This window comes from Penicillium canescens (genome assembly GCF_028828765.1).
Source record: "Penicillium canescens strain IBT 15451 chromosome Unknown utg000008l_segment0_segment0, whole genome shotgun sequence".
Classification (NCBI taxonomy): domain Eukaryota; kingdom Fungi; phylum Ascomycota; class Eurotiomycetes; order Eurotiales; family Aspergillaceae; genus Penicillium; species Penicillium canescens.
Window position 1 is genome coordinate 2,307,490 of NW_026703970.1, and position 25,977 is coordinate 2,333,466.

Below are 25,977 nucleotides of genomic sequence, written 5' to 3' on the forward strand. Positions count from 1 at the left end.
ATATCAAATTGAAAAACAGCAATATATAGAGTCTTGCTATAGAAAACGGTAGAGGAACTCTAGGTTCTGTGGGTTCAAGTAATCCGGGTTTGATAAGGAGCCCGCCATCCCCATCACATCATCACCCTCCATGTTCAAAAGTTCATACCAATCCATATTTATCGCCGCATCTTCGGCTGGATCTTGAGGGGGAACTGAGTGCGTAGACGACAACAGAAGTTCTGGTGGATTAGGAGAAAGCGGCCCGTATGGGCCACTAGTAGGTGTAGCAAGGGAGGTTTCCGCAGGCATTTGGGTACCGTTAGCCTGCGACGCGGACGGTCGTACTGTAACATCGGCCAGTCGAAGATCGCGAGCTGTACGATCATCCAAGGAGCGGAAGAATAGATCTAGAACCCAGTTTTCCAAATCCCAAGACTTCTGTAGTTCTTTCAGCCCTAGAAGGCAAAGCTTAGCTCTATGCTCTGCCAGCTTGCGGGCTGTGCCTGCAACGCGCCCAAAGTGAATGGTATGAATGCACAAAGCCGAAAACGTGTGAGTTATTCTGCTCGCGTTAGTTCATGTGTCATTAAGGAGATTAAAGCAACACCAAAAAAGTAGACTCACAAGTGAAGGGATCCATGTTGGACTAGGTTCTCTGACAGCATGTCCTCAAGAACGCGTGTGCTTCTTGTTGCGGCATCTAATGCCATGTTCCCCTCTGAGCTCGTTGATCGCCCGGGGGGCTGTAAGAAGATCGGTCTGTGCAGAAGAATATAAAGATTGCTTCATCCGTGTTAGTAAGACAGATTTAAAGAAAATGGTCCACAAGAGTCATACTTATAAGCCATATGGAGCATGCCAGAAAGGAACATGGCTTCCCTGGTCATGGGCATTTGAAACTGCAATTCTTTTGGCAGGTTGGACTCCCATTCAATCAAGCGTCGGTGAAGCCTTGATCTGGCTGGGTTATCCAATTTGGAATGACCGGGTAGATACTGACTGGAGACGATTTCTCGTACTGGTTATCTGGTATCAGTGTTTGTGTGATATTGAAGGGACTAAAGCATCGTACATAACCTTGCCAGCTGAGCCATTCCCATCACATACGAAATATGAACTTCCGGTGGTGTTCGAAATATTTCAGATGGGCCGATGGGCTCACTATCCTCAAAGTCTGAGACTTCCAGGTCGGCTATTTGGCAGTCTTCATCACGTATTCGGGGCGGTAATCCTAATGCCGCCGATGTTTGTTGATCCCGAACCTGTTATTTAGTTAGTTTCAACTACTCACGATCAAAAGTTAGAAATTGAAGTCATACATATAGAGCCCACCAAATTCTTTTCCACACTTTTTGATCCTTGGAATTTAAGAAGGACAATTTAGACCTGGAATGTCAGCTCATATCCACTTTCAGTCGGAATTTCCGATTCGTGGCGTACATGACATGCATTCCCTTCGTCTGAGCCAGACCAATCGCAGCGCCGAGCCAGAATCGGACATCTCGTTCTTCGGTTGGGGTTCCACGCCAAAAGCTCAACAGAAATAGCGATTGCAACCGGATAACTGTATCGGTTTCCCATCCCGAATCATAAATGTCTTTTGCCCGCTCATAGAACTCACCTTTCGCTCGGTACCTATCACGGAACCCAGTAGATTCTAAGGCTATATCCGAGCATAGGCTCACTCCAATGAACAGCATCGACTGTAGTAACAAGGGTGACAATGTACCATCTTGGTAACCACTTTGTATAGTTGCACGATCTAAGATTGGGAAACATGGATGCATCCAATCAAAGTAAGCCTGAATAAGTGTGTCACAGACAGCTGGTGCCGGGAATATCAAGGCCCCTTCGCGGGTAAGGCGATCATGCAGCTTACGGCGAGGGCCTTGCGAATCGGCGCTACTTTTAGTCGCACCATTGACCTCAGGAATAGAGTAATGGAGTCTTCCTTTTTGGGTAGTACGCGCATAGCCATTGGCTGGGGATCGACGACCTTCATCCACAACGCATGTGAGAGGACTGGATTCGCCGAGAAAGACGGTTTTACGAATAGCATCGTCTGTCGTGGCTGGGCGGGAAGGTGGGTACTTTGAGTACTGGGTCAATGGAAGCGGTCTCTGAACATCTTGGGTATCAGAATCATTCACTGCGCTGTTAGTTGAGCTAGCCGGTAATCGAGCCGATCCCTTTTTCTTACGGCGGGGATATCTGCCAATCAAAATAAGCACAGACGCCCAAGTAAATGTTTTGATACATACTTTCCACGCCGTGATTCCCCAATTTCACAGGAGAGGTTCCATGAGACGCAATTTTGGCAGGGCTGCATGTCAAGCACGTTGCACCGCACCCGACGGGAATTACATGCCAGACACGCCTTCTTTGCACGCGTCCGCGGCCGATCGGGACTTTCGGGTTCCATGTTCTGTATGCAGGTAATAGAGTAATCGGCTGTTTCGATGGGCAAATTCCTAAGAAGCCAGATGAGCGAGGGTCGTGCTTTTTTGTCCTCCTACACAGAAGCAAGGTTGTGGGGCTACTCGGCTTCTTCGGCTATATGCTTCGGTGTTTTGCCACTTCTGATTCCAAAACTATTATCATTATTTATTCTAGAAGAAATAGAGATTAGCATTATTAAGGCTGAAGTAATATCTTTTGTCGCTAAAATAAGAACTTTCTTAGTTGAATTAAAATGAAGACTAACGTTAGTAATAGTACGGTTATTGTTAATAAATATTATATATCGATGAGTAAAACTAGAGTAAATAACTAATAATAATATAAGACTTAGTAGAAAAGTTTTATATTTAATGTTGATAAACCTGCGTGTATTGTTTCTTTGCTTGCACTATCCATTGCTTATCATCCCGACGGCGATATACTGAACAAGGGAGTGTTCTTCTCTTCAATCAATCAATCTTTTCATCTAGAATTGGTTCCTCTTGATCTTATTCGTCCTGGATACCTACTAGTCTACGCGGTTCTTTGCTCGTTCTGACATAATGTTGGAAATCGAGGACTACCGTATTTCGAGTACCCTACGGTAGCCAGTTAGATGGAAACAACTGAATTGTAAAGATAACTAAACACAGGCAATTTGCATGGCAGTGTGGTTACATAAGAAATCGTGCTTTTCAATGGGCTTCGCTTAATCAACCCATTTCTTCAATTCCGACAATAAATATCGTCTCATGAGCTAAGGGCCCTTAAAATCCGTCGAACTGAACCTTCATATTGGCAGGGAATGGCGTCCACTCCGACCAGTCCTCATTCATATATACCGGGAAAGCCCCATTGACAGTTGTAGCCTTCAGTTGTCCAGCGGGCCCTGGAGCGCGACGTAGGTTCTTCAGTCTGGCAAAGGCACCCAATTGCACCATGAAATCATGACGATAAGTCGACCGAGACACGTGTCCCCACATATCCTTGGTGAATATAGGAGCTATCGGGGCGGTCAAGTTTGATCTCCAGCGGGTCTGGGAAGGCTTTTGGGTCTACATTGGCGGTGACGAAGTCGGCAAAAATAGTATCGCCCTTTTTCACCGGAATCTGCCTCTCCCCATCGACGACAGTGGCGTTCTCGATGTTCACGGCTCGAAGGACCCCAAATGCGGGTGTGGCTAGGCGCAAAGCCTTCTAGTGCGTACTCACGCGGCTTCTCGAATGCCTCCGGGGTATCGTGGTGGGCAATCTTTTGAATCTCTGCCCAATGGTCTTTGTTCTCAGACAAATAAAAGTCCAGGAGTCGCGCGAACTGTTTCATTCATCTGTCCGAAACCTGAGAGCTTTGCAAATGAATGGAAATTTCGTCGTTCGAGCCGAGAGACTGGATAAAACAGACTTACCGCTTGGCCTAGACTTGTGCATGCGGTAGATGCCGTTGGAACAATCATCTAGATTACCTCGTCGAGGCTTTTGCTGCCCTCAAATAACTGTTGGACCAAGTGCGTACCTATTAACTAGGTAAGACGAACATGCCTGGAAGGCAAGTAGTATATTGGAGGAATATAGAGACTGATTCTTAGAGAACCTCTGGGTTCTGCTAAATAGACTATTTAATATAGAGGAGAGCGTTACGGTGAGCTAGCGCTGACGTGTCGACACCTATACGATATCGATCCTCTGTGGTTACGAGAGATCTTTGTAAGAGTCCTAAGGGTCCCGTGATAATAATGTCCCTATCCTATGCGGGTGTCCGCACCCGTGTAAGGTTATAGAGAGTACGTAGCCTATTAAAAACCTAGTAGGAAAAGGTAGCTAGATCTAACTATATTAGATATAATTATAAATATAGGGAAACGACGGGGTAATAAAAGGGTAATAAAAAATAAGGCCCTCGGGCTTTGATATCTCCACTATATTTCTCCGAGGGCTTGGGCCCCTTCTCGGCAAAGCTTGACCAATCTTGCTCCTCTAACGGATCCCCTGAATTATCCTATAATTACTTCAATTGCGTCCACGTGCTGATACGGTCATAAAAATGCGTAAAGGCGGCCTTGCAATTCGTCTGTAGATTGCATGTTCATCAGTGTCAAATCAACCTAGACGGACGTTTATCTAAATTGCTAAGCCAATTGACAGGTTCTAGTGACATTCTGGACAACTTTACCGCGATTTCCATAATGAAAGTTCACGATTAATTTTCAAGGTCAAACCCCAACATGGGCTATAAAACGGGACGTTCTCCAATCTCGGGACAACGATCCCCGTCCATCCCCGGTTCACTCAACAACGAGGACCGATAATTGAACCACCTTTGTCTCGTTGCTGTTCGCCATGGATCGCGTCGTGACCCTCGTTTCTGCTGCGTTGAAAGCATCTACTCTCTTCGCCGACTTTGTCAGTGCATCAGGCCAAAATGGCACCATCCCGATGCAACTCAGACTGGCTTATGCCGGATCAACCGGTATGGTTGTCAGTTGGAACACCTACTCGCAATTGTCGCTCCCAACTGTCCGTTACGGTCGTGACCCTGAACACCTGAACCGTGTTGCTTCTTCCAACGTCTCCGTTACCTACCCTACGTCCACAACCTACAACAACCATGTTTCTATCGCGGATTTGAAGCCCAACACCCTTTACTACTATCAGCCGTATGATAGCAACTCATCGGTTCCCTACACCTTCAAGACCAGTCGCCACGCAGGCGACAAGACTCCCTACTCGATCGCTGTTGCCATCGATATGGGTCTCATGGGCCCTCGGGGTTTGACCACAACAGTAGGCGCTGGAGCCGGCCACCCTCTTGGTCCCAATGACAACAACACTATGCAATCCTTGCAGGCACAGGGCGCTGATACCGACTTCCTGTGGCATCGTAAGTTTTTCATAAATGAGCGATGTGATAGGATAAGTCTGCTCATGTGGTTTCCATATAGCGGGTGACATTGCCTACGCGGACTACTGGTTGAAGGAGGAAATCCAGGGCTTCCTCCCTAACACCACAATCGGAGACGGTGCCAAGGTCTACGAGTCTCTTCTTAACCAATACTATGATGAAGTTTCGGCGATCTCTGCTCGTAAGCCGTACATGGTTGGACCCGGTAACCACGAGGCTAACTGTATGGGATCCCGTTCGCGACCCCCTTTTTCCACTTCCAGCAACTGACGGATTTCCAACAGGTGACAATGGTGGTACCACTGATAAGGCGCACAACATCACCTACGACGTGTCTATTTGCATGCCTGGTCAGACCAACTTCACGGGCTTCCGCAACCACTTCCGCATGCCCAGTGCCCAATCTGGTGGTCTCGAAAACTTCTGGTACTCCTTCGATCATGGCATGGTGCACTATGTCACTCTAGATACTGAGACCGACCTTGGCCATGGGCTTATTGCCCCTGATGAGCCCGGTGGTCCTGAAGCTGAGAAGAGCGGCCCTTTCGCCGTCCGTGATGCCCAGCTGAACTGGCTTAAAAAGGACTTGGCTTCTGTTGACCGGAAGAAGACGCCCTGGATCGTGGTTGGTATGTTTTCTATGCGCTTCTCCTATGACTTGCTCGTGATATTTCCTCCTTTTAAGCTACTATGAATACTAACGATATTCCCATTCCAGCTGGTCACCGACCCTGGTACGTCAGTGCCGCGAACCGGAGTAGCACTATCTGCGAAGAGTGCCGGGAGGTTTTCGAACCGCTCCTCCTCGAGTACAATGTTGACCTGGTCCTCTCCGGTCACACCCATGTCTACGAGCGCAACGCGCCTATCGCAAACTTTAACGTCGACCCCATGGAGCTCAACAACCCCAGCGCGCCATGGTATATCACCAACGGTGCTGCGGGTCATTACGATGGTCTCGACCCCTTGGTCCGTCCTCTCCAGAACTATGCTCGCTACGCAACGGATTCTATCTATGGCTGGAGCAGACTGACCTTCCACAACTGCTCGCACCTGACCCATGAGTTCGTGGCCAGTGTCAATGGTACTGCTTTGGACACGGCGACGCTTTTCAAGGATCGCAAGTGCTGAATAGGTATTTCGCGGACTTGAAGTTCCAATAGCTGGTGGTTCTTTTTAGCTAGAGAAATGTTGACGGCTACCTATTGAAATGGGGATGGCTCGATGGCAGTCTGATATAGCAGACGGGTCGATATCAATGGAGAGAAGACAACCAACCACTCCCATGCCCACCGTAGGCATAGGGAGTAGTCTCAGGAAGCGACTGAAGTACTGATCTTGAAGCTATATCATGAATGAAGAATCTGGTGGAAAACCTATAGTCATATTGATGATGGATGGCTGTCCTTCCTAGAAGGAGAAGACTCCATGCAAGCTTCCTAGTGCATTTGCGACACCTTGGCCAATAATACGCTACAGTCACGGGTTCTACCACTACACCATGAAGTTACAAAGTTTGGTGTGGATTGGAGAAAATCGCCGTTCGGTATTTTAAAAAATAACGCTAAATAGAACGTCAGAATGTTCTTTTGAAAATTGGAATGAAACTCTTTGATCACGTAACCAGATGGTTATCACGTTTTGCCAAGACCTTCTCATGCGCCGCTTTATTCTGAGGATTAACGGTCACCGAAACACTAAATCTTCCAGCTTCATTTATCAACGCCAGTTGCTGGACCACACAGTTGTGGAAATCGATTGAAGGACACGATGAGAGCACAAACTCCTGGCAGCTGTCCCAAAAGTCGAGGTTCTGCAAATGCATCTGGCTTGAGCTTGCCGTCCTGAAACGTACGGATGGTCTTTTGTTGCTCAGCATGGTGGCCGTAAAGAGGGCCGAGGTCCAAATAGGCCGAGAAGCATGCTTACTACATTAACCAATGCTAGTATCGGTTTGCAAGATTGTCTCACCATCCTTCATTTTCAAACAATATGTTCTGCTCGGCAGCTTCAGGGCTCTATCACTAGCAACCTCAAGCACAAACACCATAAGTTGCTTGACTCAACCATGGTGCGATTCTGCAAGCAGTCGCAGAACAGTAGAATCAAGAAAGTAGTATAAAGATTTCCAGGTACAAATGACAGCAAACACTTAGCGGCAGAATATAGTTAAGTGTTTGAGATCAGCGCGCACACGCATCATAAAAAAGGCAGTGGCTGCCATTTTGATCGCAGTAGTGGATATCAATCTACAGGAGGTTGGTTGGAAATATATCTTCGTAGTCACTGGTAGGATATTTACAGAGGGAAGACCATTCGCAGAACTAGAGGGAACCAATCAGAATATCTTCATTTCTTTTACAAAGCTCTTAACCACTTGAATGCCTTTGTGGTAGAATAATTTTTAGTCTTGCCACTCGCTCTAGGAGGTAGGCTTTCTTACGTTCGAGCGGCAACTCAGCATCTGCTTCTACACCTGGTACTGTAGGTCTGATCTTGAGCAAGTATTATCTGATCGTAGTTGAACCAATGAGTGTTTGAAATCAACGATCTCAATCGAACTTGGGCTGTACAGCAACTTGATCGAGTGATCAATTTAGAGACAAGAAATGGCTCTCAGACACGAAATCATGCATATTGACGTATCTATCATGTGGGCGATTGGCAAGAAAAGTACGATCATGAAACGTTGATTTACCACATCAACATTTACTAAATAATTTCTTTGGCACATGTTCTAGGGCTCGTCAGCGCCTTGGAAAAGATATCGCGAAGCAGTACCTGTTTCCTCATATGATGGAAGTATCTTTGATGATTGTACTACTACAATAGTTCTCAAAAGTGCTGCAATTTCATCTGCTGTCATCCAGTTGTAGAATGCAAAGGTCTAACATGGCATGCTAAATCAGAAACAATGGCCTCAGCCTCAGACACAAAGTTGTCTCAGGTGTATCATTTTATCTCTTTCTCAGTCATAGGATGTATGGCCTTTGGATGTGCCTTCAGAAATTCATGGCTGAATGGGTAATCATTATAGCCCTCCCACTGCTTTTTGAGGTAGAACGTTAAACGTTTGTACTTGGTGAGGGGAATGCCATGCTGAATCCTGAAAACCAAATCCGGGTTGGCAATGAAGTGGCGCCCGAAGGCAATCATCACGTCCCATTTCTTGTAGTGCTCCTCTACTGCCCATGCAGCGGAGTCAGGCTGATAGCCACCTGCCACCACGATAGGAGAGTAATTGTCCCAGGCTTCTAAGATGAAGTCTAATGTCTTGCCAACGTTGATCTCTTTCTCATCTCGAATCAAGGCACCAGGATCTCCAGTTGCCTCGACCAGAGACAGGTAAGCGAATTTGACGTTCATCTTTTTGAGCTCCATGATGAGGTATGTGTACAGCTCGACGAAATCCGTCTTCTCGGAACCTTGGAATCCGGCATAAGGGGAGAACCGGACCGCCACCTTCTCAGCACCGATAGTCTTAACAACAGCTTTGACAACTTCAAGCGTCAGCCTAGATCTGTTCTCAATGGAGCCACCCCACTTATCCGTGCGCTGGTTGACACTGGGCGTGAGGAATTGGTCGAGCAGGTAACCGTGGGCAGAGTGAATCTCAACACCATCTGCACCAGCTGCAATGACACGCTTAGCAGTCTCAGCAAAGTTTCGAATGGTCTCCAGAATCTCAGCCTCACTCATAGCACCGGGAATAACATCGACACCCTTCATAGGCACCGCACTGCTAGACCTATATGGGAGGTCCCGCTCAGCGAGATGATGAGGATCAGATGCTCGTCCCATACCCCAAATTTGCTGAAAATAGAAAGATCCATTGGCGTGGACTGCATCGATGATCTTGCGCCAGGCGATAACTTGAGCTTCACTGACAAAGCCTGGGTTGTTGGGCTCGCCTTCCTCAACATGGGAAATACCAGTTGCTTCTGAAATGACAAGAGTTCCAGGAACAGAGGCACGATCAGCGTAATATTTCTCCATCAGAGGAATAGGCACATGATTATCGTCATTCCGAAGCCGAGTCAAGGGAGGAAAGACAATGCGGTGTTGTAGCATAACATTGCCGACTTTTAATGGCTTGAAGAGCTGGGATTCAGATGGCGCATATTCGGATCAACGTGCGGACTCATGTCTTTTGTTGGACGTCTTTGGTCAGAAGCTCACTAGCCTCTCAACGAAGGGATGTGTGATAGTTGCAACTAGGATCGAACTCCAGAACCTGGACTGTCAGAGTAATGTAAGGCTCAGTATGTTTCGAGGTGCTCCAACACTTGCGCAGCGCTACCATTTTAAGATGCTCACCGGGCCAATTGCCAGGAAACAACCGGAATGTCTCCGAGAGTTACAAATACCCCGAGACGGAGAGAAAATCATGCTTGCGGAGTAGCGGAGCCTTTAGTTACCATCATCAGGTGGAAATCCCTCTGCTCCGCAACTCCGCCAAAACCCCGCGGTTCCGGCTGTCTTCAGCTTTGCAACCTTGAATCGAAGCCGGGGTTCCTATCACTTCCATTGCTAGTACGGACTGCTTACAATTATCTTAACTCCCTCCGCTCCGCGACTCCGCCACAACTCCGCGACTTCGGCAATTTTCAGCCTTGCATCCTTGAATCGGAGTCGGGGATTTTGTCAATTCCATTACTTGTACGGCTTATAAATACTTTTGACTCCGTCAGCTCCGGCCCTGCTTGTCTCTAATTGCAGTACATCCTTTTGTCCTTTCCGAGATTAATATAAATAAAAGAGCAATCTCCGAGTAAGAACACTTATCAACGACTTTAAAAGCCCAAAATTGTAATTATCTGAGACCACTGCCAGATTCAAAAGATATCCCCCAATATTGAACCTACTTCACAATGAATTCGACGATTAGGCTTGACCTGGCGTCCGCGGAGCCGTCCATTGAAAAGCAGAATGCCACTCAATCCACGAAAGAGGGGAAAAAAGCTGTTGAAACGGATGCCGAGAAGGGGAAGCCCTATTTTCCTTTGGCTGGAGCCAGCCACGACGGCTGGTCCGAGGAGGACAGAGCGACGGCTACATGCTTCTGTGGTGCTGTACAGTTGAGTTTTGTATGTACATACCATTCCTGTTATCCACTGTCAGCCTCTAACATAACTACTGTTTCTAGCCGACCCAGGGTCCAGGTCTAGTCGACACTTTCATCTGCAATTGTACGGATTGCCGCAAAATAACCGCGTCCATGTTCGCCTCAAATTTCACAGTGGACGATACATATCTGAACCACGAGCGTGGCTGGGAGAATCTATCAACTTATAGCCAGTCCAAGACTATAGGCACGGGAAACACTATGACCAATCACTTCTGCTCTACATGCGGCTCGCTCATGTACCGTGTTGGCACGGGTTTTCCTGGAATGAGTATCCTGCGCATTGGAACTGTGGATGATTTCAGTCTACACGAAACTAAATTGAAGCCTCGAATCGAACAGTTTGTAAAGGATCGTGTGGCGTGGCTACATGGGGCAGAGGGAGTCGAGCAAGTTCATGGCTTTGCTTACGCATAATGCTGGTCTCTTTTACCTGTAGGACTTGTCTGTTGCTAGTCTCGATATGGATGTATGGATCACTTTTCATTGTAGTTCATTTGCCCGTACGAGGAACAGGGCTGTGTTACCTTACATGAACACACCCCTCATAATACTACCTTTACAGTACAGGAAACTTAGGGTGCCCCTAATGGAGGGCTCCGCAGGCATTACTGATGGTCTCAGTGTATCTACTGTCTGTTGGCTATCGGAAATAAAAGAGAAAGGACCTTCATTCCGGGGTGCTCACAATACTGACTTGCACGATTTCCATTGGGAGCCAATAAAAAGAGCCATGCAAAAATCATGGAGCACTAGAATGACCGATCGAGAACCAAAGTTTCACTTGGAAACGGTATCATGGTTGAGTTCGTATAAGTTCACGGGTCGCAGCAGTTCAATTCAACGGCCCCCGAATCAGGGTTACCAAGGCTGAACGCCGTCCTTCGTAATAAACTTACCCACATCATCATCCCTTTCACGCTCCAAAACGGCTCTGATAAAGGGGCCTACTATCGATGGATCATCGGTTCCCATTCTTTTTAGAACTTCTGGATTCCTACCTAGGCCAGTGGCCAGAAAACCAGGAGAGATGCACCATACTTTCACACCATCTTCCTTTAGCTTGCGACACCATTCCTACATGAGCATATTCAGGCCACATTTCGCGCTGCGCTAGGCTGTAATACTAAATTCAGCCTAAGGCCACCCCCTGGGGGATAGCAATTGACGGGGAGAGTGAGGTTCTCGGTTCCCGCAAGTGTAGATGTGCCGGACGTAATGAAGAGGAGGCGCGGATCAGGGCTCTGAAGCAGGAGCCGTATAAATGTAGATGTCACAATTTGCGTCCCGACGGTGTTGATATTCCACAACTGGTTCCACATCTCACGCTGAGACAGTTCACCCGCTGCAAGCTGTGGATCGAGCTGTACGCCTACGAGTTTTAAGATTATATACCATTTGCAAATCAATGCCTTTTCACGCACCAGCGTTGTTTATCAGAGCATCTAGCTTGCCAAATTTCGTCAACATTTCATTAAAGGCGCCCTGGATTTAGTTGTCGTACTCGATGTGCACCAAAAGTGGAAAGAGTTTGTTCGAAGACGACGGGAACTCATTTTCCACAAGACTGAGTGGCGCCTTGTGCCTTGGCATGCGATCGCCCACCAACGATAATATTGTAGGCTTGATCAGAGCTGTAGAGAGCTCTCACAAACCGGAAGCCTATGCCAGCATTGGCGCCAGTGACCAAAACGACTCGTGAGTCCATACTTGTGTACATAATATTTCGGGACGTCTGTAAATCTTATTCTCAAAAAGCTGTGGTTATGGCTTCTTATGTATTCCGCCCATCTATGGTGCAAGTTGGCCTCGGGCTTCGGACAGAGATAAGTCAGGGTGACTACTTCGAACCTTTTTGGTCCAAAGTAAGCGTCTCTAGTATCTTTATTGTCAAATGACTTTTACCCCTAAGAGACTGCGCTATTTCCCCGTGTATTGACATTAAATTACTGTACGGGATATTTAGGCTGTGTGGTGTTATAGAGGATACGGTTTTGAAGTCCTCAAGGTACCATTGAAATTTGCCACCCTTCCGATTCCTTTAATCGCTGTGCCCTCACTATTGACAGACACATGTATACTGTCTAGATCTGCATCAAAGAGAGTCTATTGATCGAACACACTAAGCTAGAGAGAAGAAGAGAAAGAGAACAGGAGGGACGCTAGGAACTATTCTATCTACCCTCCGTCAAATCATGTCGGACCCCTGGTCTCACCGCCTTCCCTATCCAGCTATCTTGCATAGTTCCTTCAGGTGATCCGACTGCCATGCGTCACATCAGGATTCGAATGCAAACGAAGTAAAATACAATACTTCTAGCAAGTGGTCTGATACTAAATGCAACACAGGTGCCATAAAGTCCTTCTAACCGACAAGCTTACTAGCCACTTATTAGTCAATCAGCGGTCACTTGGGCTAATTGACAACCCGATCATCATGCTAGACTTGCGGTCAAGCATCAAACACTACTCGTAGGAAGTTTGGGGATGGACGAGAAATCCCTTTTATATTATAATATTATATTTTGAGCAACATGATTAGTCCGATCAACGGATGTTTTTCATGACCACACTCATCATAGTGAATACAAACTGATCTTGGGCATTTCGCCATCCTCCCGCGAGTTCTCCTAGTCTCCTAGAGTACATATCTGCAATATGTCAAACCTGCTGAAGATTGACCCTCGAGACTGTTCAGTCCCTTCGACGCATGTCAATTGCAACTTTCGATGTGGCGTTTCCCGGATGTAAACTACTCCGGACCATCGGCATTTCCCCCAAAGTGGCAACTCTCGGAGTTAATCTGATTAGATATACCGGGGTATTTCCCTATAAAGACCCCTGGTCTCTCGGGCCCTTCCTTCACTGCGCTGTACATCAAATAAAATGACTCCAGTAAAGAACATCATTGTTGTGGGCGGATCGTTCGTTGGGCGGGTGAGTCGATTCTTCACCTCATGAGAATATCCACTAACCAATGCCGTAATAGACAACAGCCCAGGAACTAGCCCGTATCATCCCTTCAACTCATCGAGTAAGCTGTGATAAAGCTAGCGGCTACGGTTGATGGAATACTTATTGTGTGCGCAGGTGCTTCTTACCGAAACTCATAGCCATTTCCACCATCTTTTCACGTTTGTAAGTGAGTCCTGAGCGCGTGCGTTATTCGCTTCTAACTTCATCTGTAGCCTCGTTTCGCCATTGTTCCAGGACAAGAACATAAAGCTTTTATTCCATACAGTGGGATTTTCAAAAGTGCACCAAACCCGACTTCTCATGGCGTTGTCCAAGCTCGAGTGCTATCTGTCAAGCCAACCCACGTAGAGCTTGACCGTGAATGGCAGGGCTCGAAACAAATTCCGTTTGACTATGTTGTTCTCGCTACAGGTACGCGCCTCTCGAAGCCTGCGGCGATGGAGCATGACGACAAGATTTCTTCTGTCGAGTACCTGCAGAAACACCAAGCCGGCGTCAAGGCAGCACAGTCAATTCTGATTGTCGGTGGGGGCGCTGTCGGTGTTCAGATGGCAGCCGATCTCAAAGAATATTACCCAGAGAAGGAGGTCACGGTAGTGCAGTCACGGCCACGCGTGATGCCGAACTTCCACCCGCAACTACACGATCTCATCAAACGACGATTTGACGAACTGGGCATCAAACTCATTACTGGTTCACGTGTCACTCTCCCGCCAGGGGGTTTCTCGAACGACGGGAACTCTTTCCAGGTGCAGCTCACAAATGGCACTACCGAGTCGACTCAATTCGTGATCTTGGCCACCGGGCAAACCCCCAACAACCAACTGGTATCGGACCTGAGTCCTTCCTCTTCGGATGCGGAATCAATCGTCAACCCCCAAAATGGGTTCATCCGGATCAGGCCGACGATGCAATTCTTGGACGAGAAGTACTCGAATCTATTTGCTGTCGGAGATATTGCAGACACCGGAGCTCAAAAGGCGGCCCGGCCAGGATCGGCACAGGCAGCGGTTGTTGCGAAGAATATCCAGGCCATGATCGAAGGTCGGTCTCCGGACGAAACATTTGTCAAGGGACCGGGTGCTATTCATTTGACGCTAGGCATGGTATGTCGATGTTTAACAAGTGGCTTTGAGCCCTTTTGCTGATGAAAGTTTGCAGAAACATAATGTTATTTTCCGTAATCCCAATCTTGCTGAGGGCCAGACAGAGCCGTGGATCAATCCGAAGGATGAGTAAGTTTATCCTTATTCTGTTGACCAACCAAAGCTGACTTCGTTCCCCAGTGGTCAAGAGGATATGAATGTGGAAGCCATGTGGGAGAGGTTGGGGATCTCGGTTGAAAGTCCACGTCAATATCATCTGTAAGAGGCTCAGAGTGGTCAAAGTAGCATGTAGTATGAAGATATCAATAAATGGTTTTATCGCACTCCCTCATCTGCCTTCATCTAATATGGAGCAATATGCGCAATGCTTGTCCTTTCTGCATCACATTACACATGCAATCAAGGAGTGCTTCAACTTTTTCATTGGATTCTCGGTAAGTAGAGACAGAAGCTTATTGGAAACATCTTCGCCTAAATTCATCATGGTCGCTATCCGCTATCCGAAAGGCTGCAGTCATACCAATGCCTCAATATCCACCGCATATCCACTACTGAAGTCTGTCGCTAAAGGAAAGCCTTCCTGCAAATGCCGAGGTGTCTTCTTTCTGTCTGAGGATATCACTCTAGGTGTCGTAAGTCGTCGTCAGCGTAAATTTTAACTAGAGCCTAGTAGATGGCTTTGCGGATATGGTTGAATCTCGCCTGCGTTTTCCGTGACACGGGAATTTGTGCTGGCTCAGCCGACGACGATTCCTCGAGGACTGTGAAATAGGTATTGGGTAGCAGTTGTCGCAGACATGCTTACTCATGATTTCAATACGCGCGGCTGTTTCCAGCAACGATAGCATTGTTCAAAACCCAGGGTTTCCACTGTGGGTTATTGTTCAGTACGGGGCCTGCAAATGTGCAGTGGAGCGCAGGAAGACATACTGTAGCCTCAGTCACATATGCAGTCTATCCCTGGAATAGCAGGATATCCATGAGATCCGTCACTTCATGCCTGCCTCCTTAACAACCACGATTTCAATCTCCATAGCTTGCCGGAGATCTTTCAGACGACGAAGGTTACCAACAGGCAAACCTTTTCGCTGGTTGCTACTGCCAGCCGCGACATTGGTGCCCATTGGGGTTTGGCGGCTGGGGCATTGTGGGCTGCTGCGTTGCTGAGGCCGCTGATAATACAGGCCCGCGGAGAATTGGTGCCATGGCAATTGCCCCATTTGACACTTGAGAAAGAACATTGGAAAGAAGGTAGGGAAAAATTAAGTCGAATTAACTCTCAGATTTCCTAGAAGGCAGCACAACGAACCACTGGCTCCTACGTAGAGACCGAATCATACGTTGGACTCTAGACATGTTGATATCAGATGTTAAGCTGCTAGCTATTGCTTAAGTAGGCTCATCTGATATACGGAGTTAACAATTTGCTGTACAAGAGGATGCGTCATAAGCATCCTAGACGAGAACTGTGATAGTCAGAGATTCGTTGGATGCGCGACCTTTTCGTGTATTGGGTACCTGGGTCTAATTTAAACTTGCAGAATGGCGTCGTCAAGCGAGGCTTCGCTTCCAATTGCACTGATAAATGAACGAAGAAGCACATATTCTAACACTTCAGGTCAAAGCAGGACTGCTCAAAGCATACGCTTACCAGGGGTGCCAGGTGACCGTCTTGGCAAGAGGTCCCCCTCGATCATAAGTCACCAACACAGTATGGTGATCGAGAGCCATAATTCCAGGCCAGAAACTGGAGGCCGGCGAAACAAGGGAAGCTTGACTCCATTGAACCCGTCCTTCTCGGGGCGGACCAGCAAAAACAACCTTGATAGAAGCATTCTTCACCCAGTCTACGTGGTTGGAGTCTTCGTCGGTCATGAATACCACAGCCAGTGACCCGTCAGCGAACGATGCAATCTGCGGCGAGCCAGCATTATGGCCCTGCCTTGGGCGGTAAACTTCATGGCGCCAACCCCAGGTGGCACCGTCATCATATGAGAGAAGGGCTTCAACATTAAATGGACCGTATCGAGTCGTTTCAAAGACCATGAGAAGAGCTTCGCGGCCGTTGTCAAAGGTTCGCGCAATTCCACTCATTCCATCACGAAGCGGATCCTGATCACCATGAAGACAGATCGGTTGAGTCCAAGAACTTCCGTGATCCCGGGAAACGACAAGCATGGTACATTGATTGTTGTGGGCGAACTCCTGGGAGAAGTAAAGCTGTACCTCACCCTGGCGACCTAGTCGCATGAACGGCTCCCAGATACCCATCGGGGGCCGTTTCTCTGCGGCTTGGGAGGCAAATTGCCAAACTCGGCCACCATCTGTGGACCGGCAGACAGTGATACGGAAATGGGTGGGACCATTTGGGCCCACGTCATGGTTGCGGAAGGCTGCTAGCACTGTCCCAGGGACCACCTCGCACAAAAACATGTTATCCACGTCGCCTGCAGCGCGGGTAACTTCGGCGAAGTCCTCGAACGTGCGACCGTTGTCGGTACTTTTGGCGACACGCAGTGAGCGTTGTCCGTCGGGGAACCGAGTGAAGGAGGAGAGGATAGACCCGTCTGAAAGCCTACATAGGCGCGGATATGTGCCATTGTTTGGGGGTGAAGACAATCCACGTTCATCGTTGTTCACTGCTGGTCTGCCTGGAAGTTGAACGTCCGCGGAGCTCTGATGGTGGCTGCTTGGGTCGATACCAAGGGTCTTGAGGACTTTCTGACCAAAATGCCCAGGCATCTTTGCTTATAGATGAAGGTGCGTGAGAAATAAGTAAGTGTCAATTCAAACTCGACATGTCAGGCTGCCACGTTCTGTTCCAGGAAGCTGTTGTGATGGCGTCATATGAGTAAGGCCCCGCTTACCTGATCAACTTTCCTCAGGTGTCAACACGTAGCTAATCCAGAAACTTAAAACGTTAATGGGGAAAAAGAAAAGTCGGATGGTTGTTGACATAGAGGATGAAAAATTGTGGTGTGTCTATGGAACTCTGTCAAGTTTAATTTCTTGCTTCATTTACCTCTCACCCATTATTCCTGTACCGTCGATATTCGGAAGTATATTTTTACTTTGGTTGCCCATGAACCATTCATTGCATGGATGGGCAAGATGGTACTCAACATGTATTCGAAAAGGGATAGAAACAGGGGAGCAAAAGGGCTTGAACGGTATTGAGAACAAGTAAGAGGCACATATCCAACCCTCAATTGACTGTCTTCTGTATGCGGACACAAATATAACCTTGACAAGGTAGTAGCGATGGTAGGCAAATATAGATATCATAGTGGCTAAAGTCATAGTATTGCGAAATCCAATGCTCTTCACATGGAGATTGCCAAACTAAAACTAACTACTGATTCAACACGATCGGACAAGGATATAATTCAAGACAGCCACACCACCTAATTAATTACGTGGCCATTTTAGACACATATTTCATTATCCCCGGATTCTCAAGGTATCCATTCATTATTCTAGAGTGATCTTGACCACCTTGCCTGGCTCCATGAAAGTGCCTAAAACTGGCGCAACCTGACCACCACTAGTTCCAACATAGAGAGACTTGCGATCCTCGCTCAGCCGGGCTGACGTTGGACCTGGCATCTCTGTGGACAATTGTCCACCAGCGACGAGCGAGATTTGTCCTGAAGGAGTGATGCGGACAACGGAGTTCTGAGGATCCGTGGCGATATACGCAAAGCCATCTTCTGTGACGTCCATGTTATCGGGCAAAAACCCGCTAGCGATGACCTCGTAGTCTCCGATCGGCTTGACATCCTTGTCCACCTTGACGCGACAAAACTCCATGCGTGTTGTGCTGGAATAGTACACATAGTCCTCAATCGCTTTCAAGCCGTTAATTCCCAAGGGAAGTGCCTGGCCCTTTGCTGGCAGCATGGTAGTATCGTTCAGTGCAACAGCATAGTCACCCGTTTTGGTGTTGACTTTCCATACCACGCCCTTGGGGCTGTCCGCAATGAGAACCAAATCTGCGTCTTTTGAGAAAGTAGTCATTCCATTCAAAGCCTGGGCTTCCGGTAGTGCCACAATCCGGGAAGCAGCCGGGAGCTTTGAGGCCCGTTTGCCCCTTCTCTTGCTGGTTTTGTTGAAATCTAATTTCTGGACGGAGAAAGAACCAGCATCGGGCTTGTAAGTCTTTGTCGAGAAATTGCCTACTACCACCGCAAATACATCGTCCGCGATTTCGCTGATTCCAAAGCAGCTAGTGACATTGGGGAATGAGTAGGCAAGAGTCGCGTTTCCACTAGTTGTGTTGACCGACCAAACTTCCGGAACATCCAGACGCGTCAACAGAAGGTTTCCATCTGATCGCAGGACGAGGTTGTCGACCCATGAACCATTCTCCGGGAACTGAAAGAGCGTCTCAACTTTCACGCTGGGTTTATTGTTGCTGTAGGGGCTCGACCATACTTCGGTTCCATAAAGCATAGGCAAGGAAGCCCGAGCCAGTGGCAGGACTGCCAAGCTACTGAACCAGGGGGCGAGGAGACGCATGCTGTTGGAAATTATCCGCTTGAGAGGGAGACGTGCTGTGCATGGATTAATCAGAGATCAAGTTGAGGCCGAAGGGGTATTGGCTTTCACCTACAGCGCGAGAATCGCGTTTTTGCCTAGCATTCCGACCCGTTGTGTTCGCATTGCTGACGCCCCTTCATTCCCTGTAATAATCAGAGGCACAGCCTGGTGAGTAAAACATCTGTTAAAAATGTTAAGAAAGCTCTTGAAATGGATAAAATTAAAATTAAAATAAAGCAGTTTATAAACGAGAGACCGCAGGTAATAATGTGCCCTATGTGGTTGCTTACTAAGTTTGGTGCTCGCACCCTTGATCTTATAATGAGGTTATTGTTTAGGTTGCTAAGCTAAGGACCGAGCTAAAGAATCCTCGCTATCATATCTATCAGTGCGCGTAAGTTCTTTTCCTCTTTTCGTTGTGATGTCGCTAATTAGACTTAGTCGCCCTGTTTGGGCGCGGAAGTAGTTCCCTGGTGAAGTTTCCCCGGATGAGATAAATGCCTACAAGAACCTAGAACAACTTCAAGGGACCGTGATTCCAACTCTATTCGGCCAAGGCTCTTCCAATAGGTGTCCAGCTTTAATTCTCCCAGAAATTGAAGGAATTACTATGCGCGATCTCGCTAAGCTCGTTGGATCAAAACTTTTTATCCTGCAACAATGGACAAGTGTGGTTATCGATCTTGACGAAGTCGAATTTCCCGGTAGACAGCAAGCTTGAGAACACAGCGTTAACTTGGGCAGTGTGAGTTACCTGATGAGCAGATTCAGAAATGTGAAATACCCACGTCGTGCTCCGTCACTTGTCATATACTGGAGGTCTTGTGTGACGACCTACTGGTGATTTTACGGTTCATGGTTCGGCCGACATAATTCATGGATAGTATTTAGACAAACTCTCCCCTGTAACTATCTGAATTATGGTTAGTTATATAGCGTGAACGTTGAAGCTTGACGACCAGTGATTAGACTTCACGGTGCTCGGAATGTATATTTCAGGAAATTAGACTTAGCTTGCGTATCACGTTAACACTAGTAGTATGATGAAATATTCACAATCAATGGCAATTGTCACAGAAGGGTTGTGACAGCACTTAAGCTTATTTAACAACGCGTTTGTCTTATTGCCGCATCCCTTTTTTTTTTTCTTTTTTTAATTCTTTCCCACTCATGTCTTCGCGAAATTATCTATGACATGTATTCAACCGAGGCGGAGAAAACACCGAGCTCTCCTATAGCAGAAGAGCCCGGGTTCAATGCGGACAATGATGCTCTACAGGAAGCAGTTCCCATTACGGGGCAGCAATACGGCTCAGTGGAGCCACACGTTTTTCAAGCTCAATCCGCGCTCAGTACTGGAAGTCTATCTATGAAAACGTGAAGTACGAAGGCAGGCATAGGTTTGATCCATCATTTCAATGGTCTACCAGGAGTGAAGTGCTTTTGAAACGGAAAGTAATGAAACATTTCTTATTCATTCCTTTACTGTACATTTCTGTGCTTGCACGTATCTACGTGGTTTTCCATTATGTGTATTGAAAGATTGACGTTGCCTTGGCCCAATTTTGTTTACCATTCTATTTCCACTGGGCTACTGGGGTTGACTATTTGTACTTTCCCTTTTTTAAGCAATTGGTATGCTGATAAAATTATGTTCTTAGGTGGACCGATGTATATAGAGTTTCCTTTGGCTTTTAGCTTGATTAGGAATTGAGATACTTGAAGAATAGATAGAATGCTTACGTGAGAGGTGGATTGTCAGGTTACTAGTAGAACCCTGCCTCTTTGGATCTGTTGTCATTCAGCCACATTGCTTGCCAGTAACTTGGTCCACGATAGAGCATTAAATATCGGTATCCATCAACTTCCGTCTTTTATGTTTCGTGGTATACCACTCGCGGGGGACCTGGTACCTATTGAAGTAAGGCCAAAACCATTCCTCCTTCTTCGGCTTTTGCAAAGTTTCGGAGGCATACGAAAAAATCGAGGAATCGGCAGCCGTCGAACTCATTGGGAGATTGTAGGCTGTGATGCAGATTCGCAAGGGTTGGTGTCGAGGTCAGGGACATCAAGGAAGATATCAACATCTGGTAGAGTTGGCAGTCCAGGGTTCGGACTTGATAACCGGTCCTCAGGTAAAGCCTCACTATCGTAACCTTGGTTCAATGCAACGTAGACTTGACGGATCCCGCGGGTTTCTACGACAATCGGTAATAGAGGAAAGCAAACTTAGAGCATAGGGTAGCAGTAGATTAAGCGGTTGTATAAGGAGGAAGAAAGCTCACCAGGGCCCCAAAGGAGGTTTTGCTGTCCTGCTGAATTCTTAGATTCCGTATTTAATATACGATAGTTCCCGTATAGACTTCTATAACCTCTAAATAGACTTTGACGGCTGATTCATCTACAACCCTTGCGGGACTAGCCATAGACAGAAGCAGAGGTTGCAATAAGTAATCATTTCCTATTTAGGAAATACAAGTGATTAAAGTCGGATATCCGCCGCAGATACGAATATCGCCAAAATCGGCATCGAATAATATTCGCTGTGACCTGGGAAGGCGGATACGGATATCGAATATTTATTTGGTGTCATTTTCAGATTCGAATATGGATATCGAATATAGTTGGATTTCGCCAATATCTGTATTCGAACCAACCCCTAGCTGCAGACCATGGCTTGCGAGAGGTCGGTCAGATTGTAAGGGTTACAGAAGGGGCCGTTGAAGGAGTTTTAAGGCTTGTTGATATCAAGATACTCTCTACAGGTCTACCAATTTGTTAAAAATTTGCCTAACAGTCCCCTGTTGCAAACATACCTCCCAAGGCGGAAAACCTAAGGGAGTATATTAAATCCTAAATTCCTTGCCTTACAAGATGTATATAAACTCGGCATTTAGGAGTTAGGGCGCAGTTTCTATCGTCGTTCAGGCAAGAAGTCTGTTCGTTCCGTCGAGTCCACCGGATGCTGTGAAGCTCCATTGTAAACAAAACGATTATTCGTGATGATATCCGTGTACTAAAAAGCCGACTACTACTCCATTTCATCCTATGTCCGGCTGTCTCCCAACTCAAAGACCCTCCGACTATCACTTAACTCCACCGCCGCTGTGCCGCCCGGAAGCTCAGAAACATGCTTATTTTGATTCTTTGCAAGGATCGCCTCAGCCTCCGCAGGCAACTTCTCCAACGACGACTTTCTTGTTTCTCCTACTACCACAGCACCACCGTCATCATCGTCTTTACCACCACCACCACCACCACCACCACCTTCACTACCACCGCCCTCTGGCTCTCGCTCTGGCTTTTTCTCCCTAGACGCCGGAGCACTGCGCCGGCCTATCCGCCGCGAGAGATAAATTATGGACCCAATAAGTCCCAACCCGACCACAGAGCCTACAACAATCCCAGCAATTTCCCCTCCTCCGAGTGACGGCACCGAGGAGGTATCTGTATCTGGAATAGACGTACTCGTCGGTGTTCCTGTACCGGTACTCGTACTAGACGGCGTATCCGTGGTTGTAAAAGAACCTCCGTCGTTCTTGTCCGCCAGAGGCACCTTGAGTTGATCCCAAGTAGTCTTCCCCGGCCACCCATCGGCATTCGAACCCGTATACCCAAGTTTCTTTTGCCAACACTGGTAGGATTCCCGGTCCACCTCGGACCACTGCGGCCCCGGTCCCTCGCGGTACTTCCCACAGTCTTCCGCCATTAGTCTCTTTCCCATTGAAGTCACGATGGGGCTATTGGGGGATGACTTGAACCAGTCAGCTCCAGGGAACGGCGTGAGTTCACCACCAGTGCTCGTATTCGCCCCTCTGAGATCAATAACCGCGAACCCCCTAAGCGGAACATTGGAGTTCTTCGTGAGATAATCCTCGGTTCTCTCGATGATATCGTCTGTACAATTGGGTGACCCATACATGTAGATGCGAACAAGACTGTCTTCGGCGTCGAATTTGAAATTTTTGCCTTTTCCATGATCGATTGCCTTGCAGGGCTGTGCGCTGGTTCCTTTTTCGACGATGGGGTTGTCGCTGGCGTTTCTCCAGACAAAGGTCCAGGCGGAGATCAATGGGAGAGAGTAGAGTGCGTATAGCGCTGTGAAAATGGTCGTGAGACGGGTCATATTTGCGATGCAGTAGGGGACAGCGCTAGAAAATGTTCGGGAGACGTTGCCCCTTCAAAGAGGACTTCTGAAGACAGAAAGTCGGAGGGCCTGAGCCGAGCATTGATGATCCTCAACTCTCCATGCGCTCAGGATGAGCGTATCGTTCAGGACGTTAAATGCAGTATTCTCGGGGTGCTTGTTAATGACAGCGAGTTCAGCCATTCCTTAAATACGCATTAGTGCGTTTGACCAGTAGCCACGAGGCCACTGGCGAACAGACCCTTTCGCAGTTCTCGCTTAGAGGGGCTGAATTGATCTGCGCAGTATCATCATCTCATACGTTGCTTGACAGAAGAATACGAGCCCCAAGAGCCACTCCGCGTTCTTGGCATGTTGATGAGCGGCACCTTCCGCCTAATGAAAATCAGTTTATATTCTCGGAAGAGCACAATAATTCTGGAAATCCTCACCGTAAAAACTTATGACGGAGACTAATCTGTAGTTAAGGCCCAAGCGCGTCACAAGGGTTTCATTGGGCGAAGCCCGAAGTGAGGTCGCCCACCACCTATGACTAAACAACCCTTACAATATATTGCAGCCGTTGGGTGAAAGCGAAAAGCACCACTTCAGCAGGTACGAAACATGGCCACAACGGGGATCGCTTACTGCCGAAGTACTCACCACATCGAATATTTTTTTGCGATCGAAATGGCGGACGTTATAGAGAAACGAAATCATCTTGAATCTGGTGGTTTTAATCTTCAAAGGAAGAATAACAACGCTACTAAAGCACGAACATTACATTTCCACCAGGACAACAATTCGGGCACTTTTATCCCCATTCCAGCCGCCAGTAATATCGACAACTATACCATTGAAGATTTATAAAGAAGAGTGCAAACTCTGAGAAGAACCCCTTGCTAAAGCCAACACAATTCGAAAATTCTTCGGTCGAGGAGTTGGAGGCCCAGTGTAAATGGATATCCGACGAAACTTGAAGTGTAATGTATAACTGCACTGAAGAAGTGTCAGCATGTCATTGTCAAAATAGTAGCCTGCAAAGTGGCCGGAATTTCAGTTGGTACTCATGAATTGCAAGTTTGGGCCAAAAAATCAGTTGTTCCGACATAAAATAACTCATGGGTCTTGTTTTGTTATGATTTAGTTCTTCATGCAGGTGAAGACACCATTGGGATTCATGCAGTAAATCCACTGCAGCAATTTGCATGAGCTCAGTTGCGACCTCGAGACTACTGAACCCCGTTTAGTTTCGAATGGATATGGCTAAATTGGAAGGTAGAAAAAACGCATTCCCCCAATGGGCTTCCACAGGTAAATGACATTCCTTATGAGCTTTTTGCTACGGATGACCGTCGTTTGCGGAGCTTTGCACCTCAATGCGTCTAGATGGAGCCTAGACTTCTGTCCGAAAAGATTTGATCAAACCGCGTAATCGCTTCCGACCAAGCAAGTTTTTCCTCTTGCTTAAGCTTCACCAGTAGGTGATCTTCTTTCACGGACCAGCCTGATCCTTTCCTCGAGAATGCGCTGTTGCATCTTCTGCGCCGGAAGAAGAATCGGTTTTTTTTTGCGCTATCCTCGCTCGAGGTTGTTCGTGATGAGGCGTAACTATGCTTGAGGGAGGAGGCAAACAGCGAGATAGAACACCCTCGAACATCCGGGCAGGAGCTGTAATCAGTCCTCCGCCACTGGTGGCTGATCTTGAGCACTGTACTGACAGCATAGAAAATGCCTATCAGCTCTGCTACGATAACTGACCACCGGTCCATCGGTCCCACGTGGACCTGCTGTGGTCGAGTGCTACGACGGCGGCGCCTAAGTGGCATTCACGTCCCGAAGCATCAGAGTAGACCACGATGTCGGATATGGACCGTATGGTCTTGGTCCGTTCTCTTGCCGTTTCAATCTGGCTCGACCTCAAATGTCCGCGAACGCCTCGGCTCGCTACGGCGGCAGCGGTTGTGGGTCAAAAGTCTCCGGTTCGCCTAGTCTTTCTAACTTCATGGTCTTCAGAGCTTCCGCTAGTGGGAAACAAGCGTATGATTCGACATGGTTGCTACGTTTCTAGACTCGCGATAATGCGCTCCAAATCGGGTGATCACGAGGTAGAATGTGGAGACTTCCGATGGTGTTCTGCGCCCGATATCAGAGACGGAAGTGTATAGAGAGGATATGTGCTTCCACTTCTAAGGTTGTGGTAGCTACTGTCCTAAATACAGACATGATACGAACTAGTGCGGTCCTCTAGACTGGCTTCAGGTGTCGCAAGTGAGACTTGTCCCTAAGTGGGCCATGCCGGACCGTCGACGCGTAGTCCACCACCGACGTGACACATGCCTTGTAGAGCTGCCGCTTGTGGTTCGGTCGTAGGTGCCGTAGACCCTCTAATGCGATGGTGGCTCTGGCTGCGCGTCTGACAGCCTGTTGCACGTGGTCTCTCCAGCGTAGCTGTCCCGCAATGTTGGAGCTCTCTCCCACTCATCTACGTCTCTGAAACTTTAACGGATACATAGTTCACATGGAGATTCCACTCCTGGGCATTTTCTTGGGATTCCGCCATTTTGGGGGGTTGAAAAGTGGAAAAGCGGAACACCCAGAACGAGGTGATCTGCGGGTAGCGCTGGACGACATCACCGCTCAAGGGTTAGTAAGCGAAGCCCGCATCATGAATTAGACTGCATGTACAAATGAACTATATTTGTTTAAATGACAAAGAAGGTGGACGTAATTCAACTAGTGAGCTGCGCACCCCACCTAAAACGCGTCAGTTTATTAAACCTCT

General features: G+C 47.6%; 12 protein-coding genes across 12 annotated transcripts; 3 read left to right on the forward strand and 9 right to left on the reverse strand.

Annotated features, from left to right (window-relative positions):
- Nucleotides 1–36: 36 nt before the first annotated feature.
- Nucleotides 37–2,404, reverse strand: N7446_011753 (Zn(II)2Cys6 transcription factor; the record flags this gene model as incomplete). The annotated part of the gene is made up of 7 exons (XM_058520495.1): nucleotides 37–544; nucleotides 607–765; nucleotides 820–1,000; nucleotides 1,055–1,244; nucleotides 1,302–1,368; nucleotides 1,423–2,193; nucleotides 2,244–2,404. The coding sequence occupies 7 exons, from the start codon at nucleotides 2,402–2,404 to the stop codon at nucleotides 37–39; spliced, it is 2,037 nt and encodes a 678-aa protein (XP_058368019.1).
- A 784-nt stretch (nucleotides 2,405–3,188) lies between these two features.
- On the reverse strand, nucleotides 3,189–3,875 carry N7446_011754 (uncharacterized protein; the record flags this gene model as incomplete). The annotated part of the gene is made up of 4 exons (XM_058520496.1): nucleotides 3,189–3,458; nucleotides 3,481–3,602; nucleotides 3,634–3,736; nucleotides 3,828–3,875. 4 exons carry the CDS (start codon nucleotides 3,873–3,875, stop codon nucleotides 3,189–3,191), a joined length of 543 nt encoding a protein of 180 aa, XP_058368020.1.
- An 883-nt stretch (nucleotides 3,876–4,758) lies between these two features.
- On the forward strand, nucleotides 4,759–6,451 carry N7446_011755 (purple acid phosphatase family protein; the record flags this gene model as incomplete). Its single annotated transcript, XM_058520497.1, has 4 exons — nucleotides 4,759–5,299; nucleotides 5,361–5,543; nucleotides 5,605–5,949; nucleotides 6,039–6,451. The coding sequence occupies 4 exons, from the start codon at nucleotides 4,759–4,761 to the stop codon at nucleotides 6,449–6,451; spliced, it is 1,482 nt and encodes a 493-aa protein (XP_058368021.1).
- A 484-nt stretch (nucleotides 6,452–6,935) lies between these two features.
- On the reverse strand, nucleotides 6,936–7,199 carry N7446_011756 (uncharacterized protein; the record flags this gene model as incomplete). Its single annotated transcript, XM_058520498.1, has 1 exon — nucleotides 6,936–7,199. The coding sequence occupies one exon, from the start codon at nucleotides 7,197–7,199 to the stop codon at nucleotides 6,936–6,938; it is 264 nt and encodes an 87-aa protein (XP_058368022.1).
- Nucleotides 7,200–8,272: 1,073 nt separating this feature from the next.
- Nucleotides 8,273–9,391, reverse strand: N7446_011757 (alkene reductase; the record flags this gene model as incomplete). Its single annotated transcript, XM_058520499.1, has 1 exon — nucleotides 8,273–9,391. The coding sequence occupies one exon, from the start codon at nucleotides 9,389–9,391 to the stop codon at nucleotides 8,273–8,275; it is 1,119 nt and encodes a 372-aa protein (XP_058368023.1).
- Nucleotides 9,392–10,191: 800 nt separating this feature from the next.
- On the forward strand, nucleotides 10,192–10,862 carry N7446_011758 (GFA family protein; the record flags this gene model as incomplete). The annotated part of the gene is made up of 2 exons (XM_058520500.1): nucleotides 10,192–10,407; nucleotides 10,467–10,862. 2 exons carry the CDS (start codon nucleotides 10,192–10,194, stop codon nucleotides 10,860–10,862), a joined length of 612 nt encoding a protein of 203 aa, XP_058368024.1.
- A 674-nt stretch (nucleotides 10,863–11,536) lies between these two features.
- On the reverse strand, nucleotides 11,537–11,915 carry N7446_011759 (uncharacterized protein; the record flags this gene model as incomplete). The annotated part of the gene is made up of 2 exons (XM_058520501.1): nucleotides 11,537–11,817; nucleotides 11,870–11,915. The coding sequence occupies 2 exons, from the start codon at nucleotides 11,913–11,915 to the stop codon at nucleotides 11,537–11,539; spliced, it is 327 nt and encodes a 108-aa protein (XP_058368025.1).
- Nucleotides 11,916–13,331: 1,416 nt separating this feature from the next.
- N7446_011760 (NAD(P)/FAD-dependent oxidoreductase) lies at nucleotides 13,332–14,789 on the forward strand (the record flags this gene model as incomplete). Its single annotated transcript, XM_058520502.1, has 6 exons — nucleotides 13,332–13,382; nucleotides 13,435–13,479; nucleotides 13,536–13,583; nucleotides 13,634–14,527; nucleotides 14,583–14,656; nucleotides 14,708–14,789. 6 exons carry the CDS (start codon nucleotides 13,332–13,334, stop codon nucleotides 14,787–14,789), a joined length of 1,194 nt encoding a protein of 397 aa, XP_058368026.1.
- A 727-nt stretch (nucleotides 14,790–15,516) lies between these two features.
- On the reverse strand, nucleotides 15,517–15,747 carry N7446_011761 (uncharacterized protein; the record flags this gene model as incomplete). Its single annotated transcript, XM_058520503.1, has 1 exon — nucleotides 15,517–15,747. The coding sequence occupies one exon, from the start codon at nucleotides 15,745–15,747 to the stop codon at nucleotides 15,517–15,519; it is 231 nt and encodes a 76-aa protein (XP_058368027.1).
- A 427-nt stretch (nucleotides 15,748–16,174) lies between these two features.
- N7446_011762 (sialidase family protein) lies at nucleotides 16,175–17,269 on the reverse strand (the record flags this gene model as incomplete). Its single annotated transcript, XM_058520504.1, has 1 exon — nucleotides 16,175–17,269. The coding sequence occupies one exon, from the start codon at nucleotides 17,267–17,269 to the stop codon at nucleotides 16,175–16,177; it is 1,095 nt and encodes a 364-aa protein (XP_058368028.1).
- Nucleotides 17,270–17,998: 729 nt separating this feature from the next.
- On the reverse strand, nucleotides 17,999–19,045 carry N7446_011763 (uncharacterized protein; the record flags this gene model as incomplete). The annotated part of the gene is made up of 1 exon (XM_058520505.1): nucleotides 17,999–19,045. The coding sequence occupies one exon, from the start codon at nucleotides 19,043–19,045 to the stop codon at nucleotides 17,999–18,001; it is 1,047 nt and encodes a 348-aa protein (XP_058368029.1).
- A 3,067-nt stretch (nucleotides 19,046–22,112) lies between these two features.
- Nucleotides 22,113–23,192, reverse strand: N7446_011764 (uncharacterized protein; the record flags this gene model as incomplete). Its single annotated transcript, XM_058520506.1, has 1 exon — nucleotides 22,113–23,192. One exon carries the CDS (start codon nucleotides 23,190–23,192, stop codon nucleotides 22,113–22,115), a length of 1,080 nt encoding a protein of 359 aa, XP_058368030.1.
- Between the last annotated feature and the right edge of the window lie 2,785 nt (nucleotides 23,193–25,977).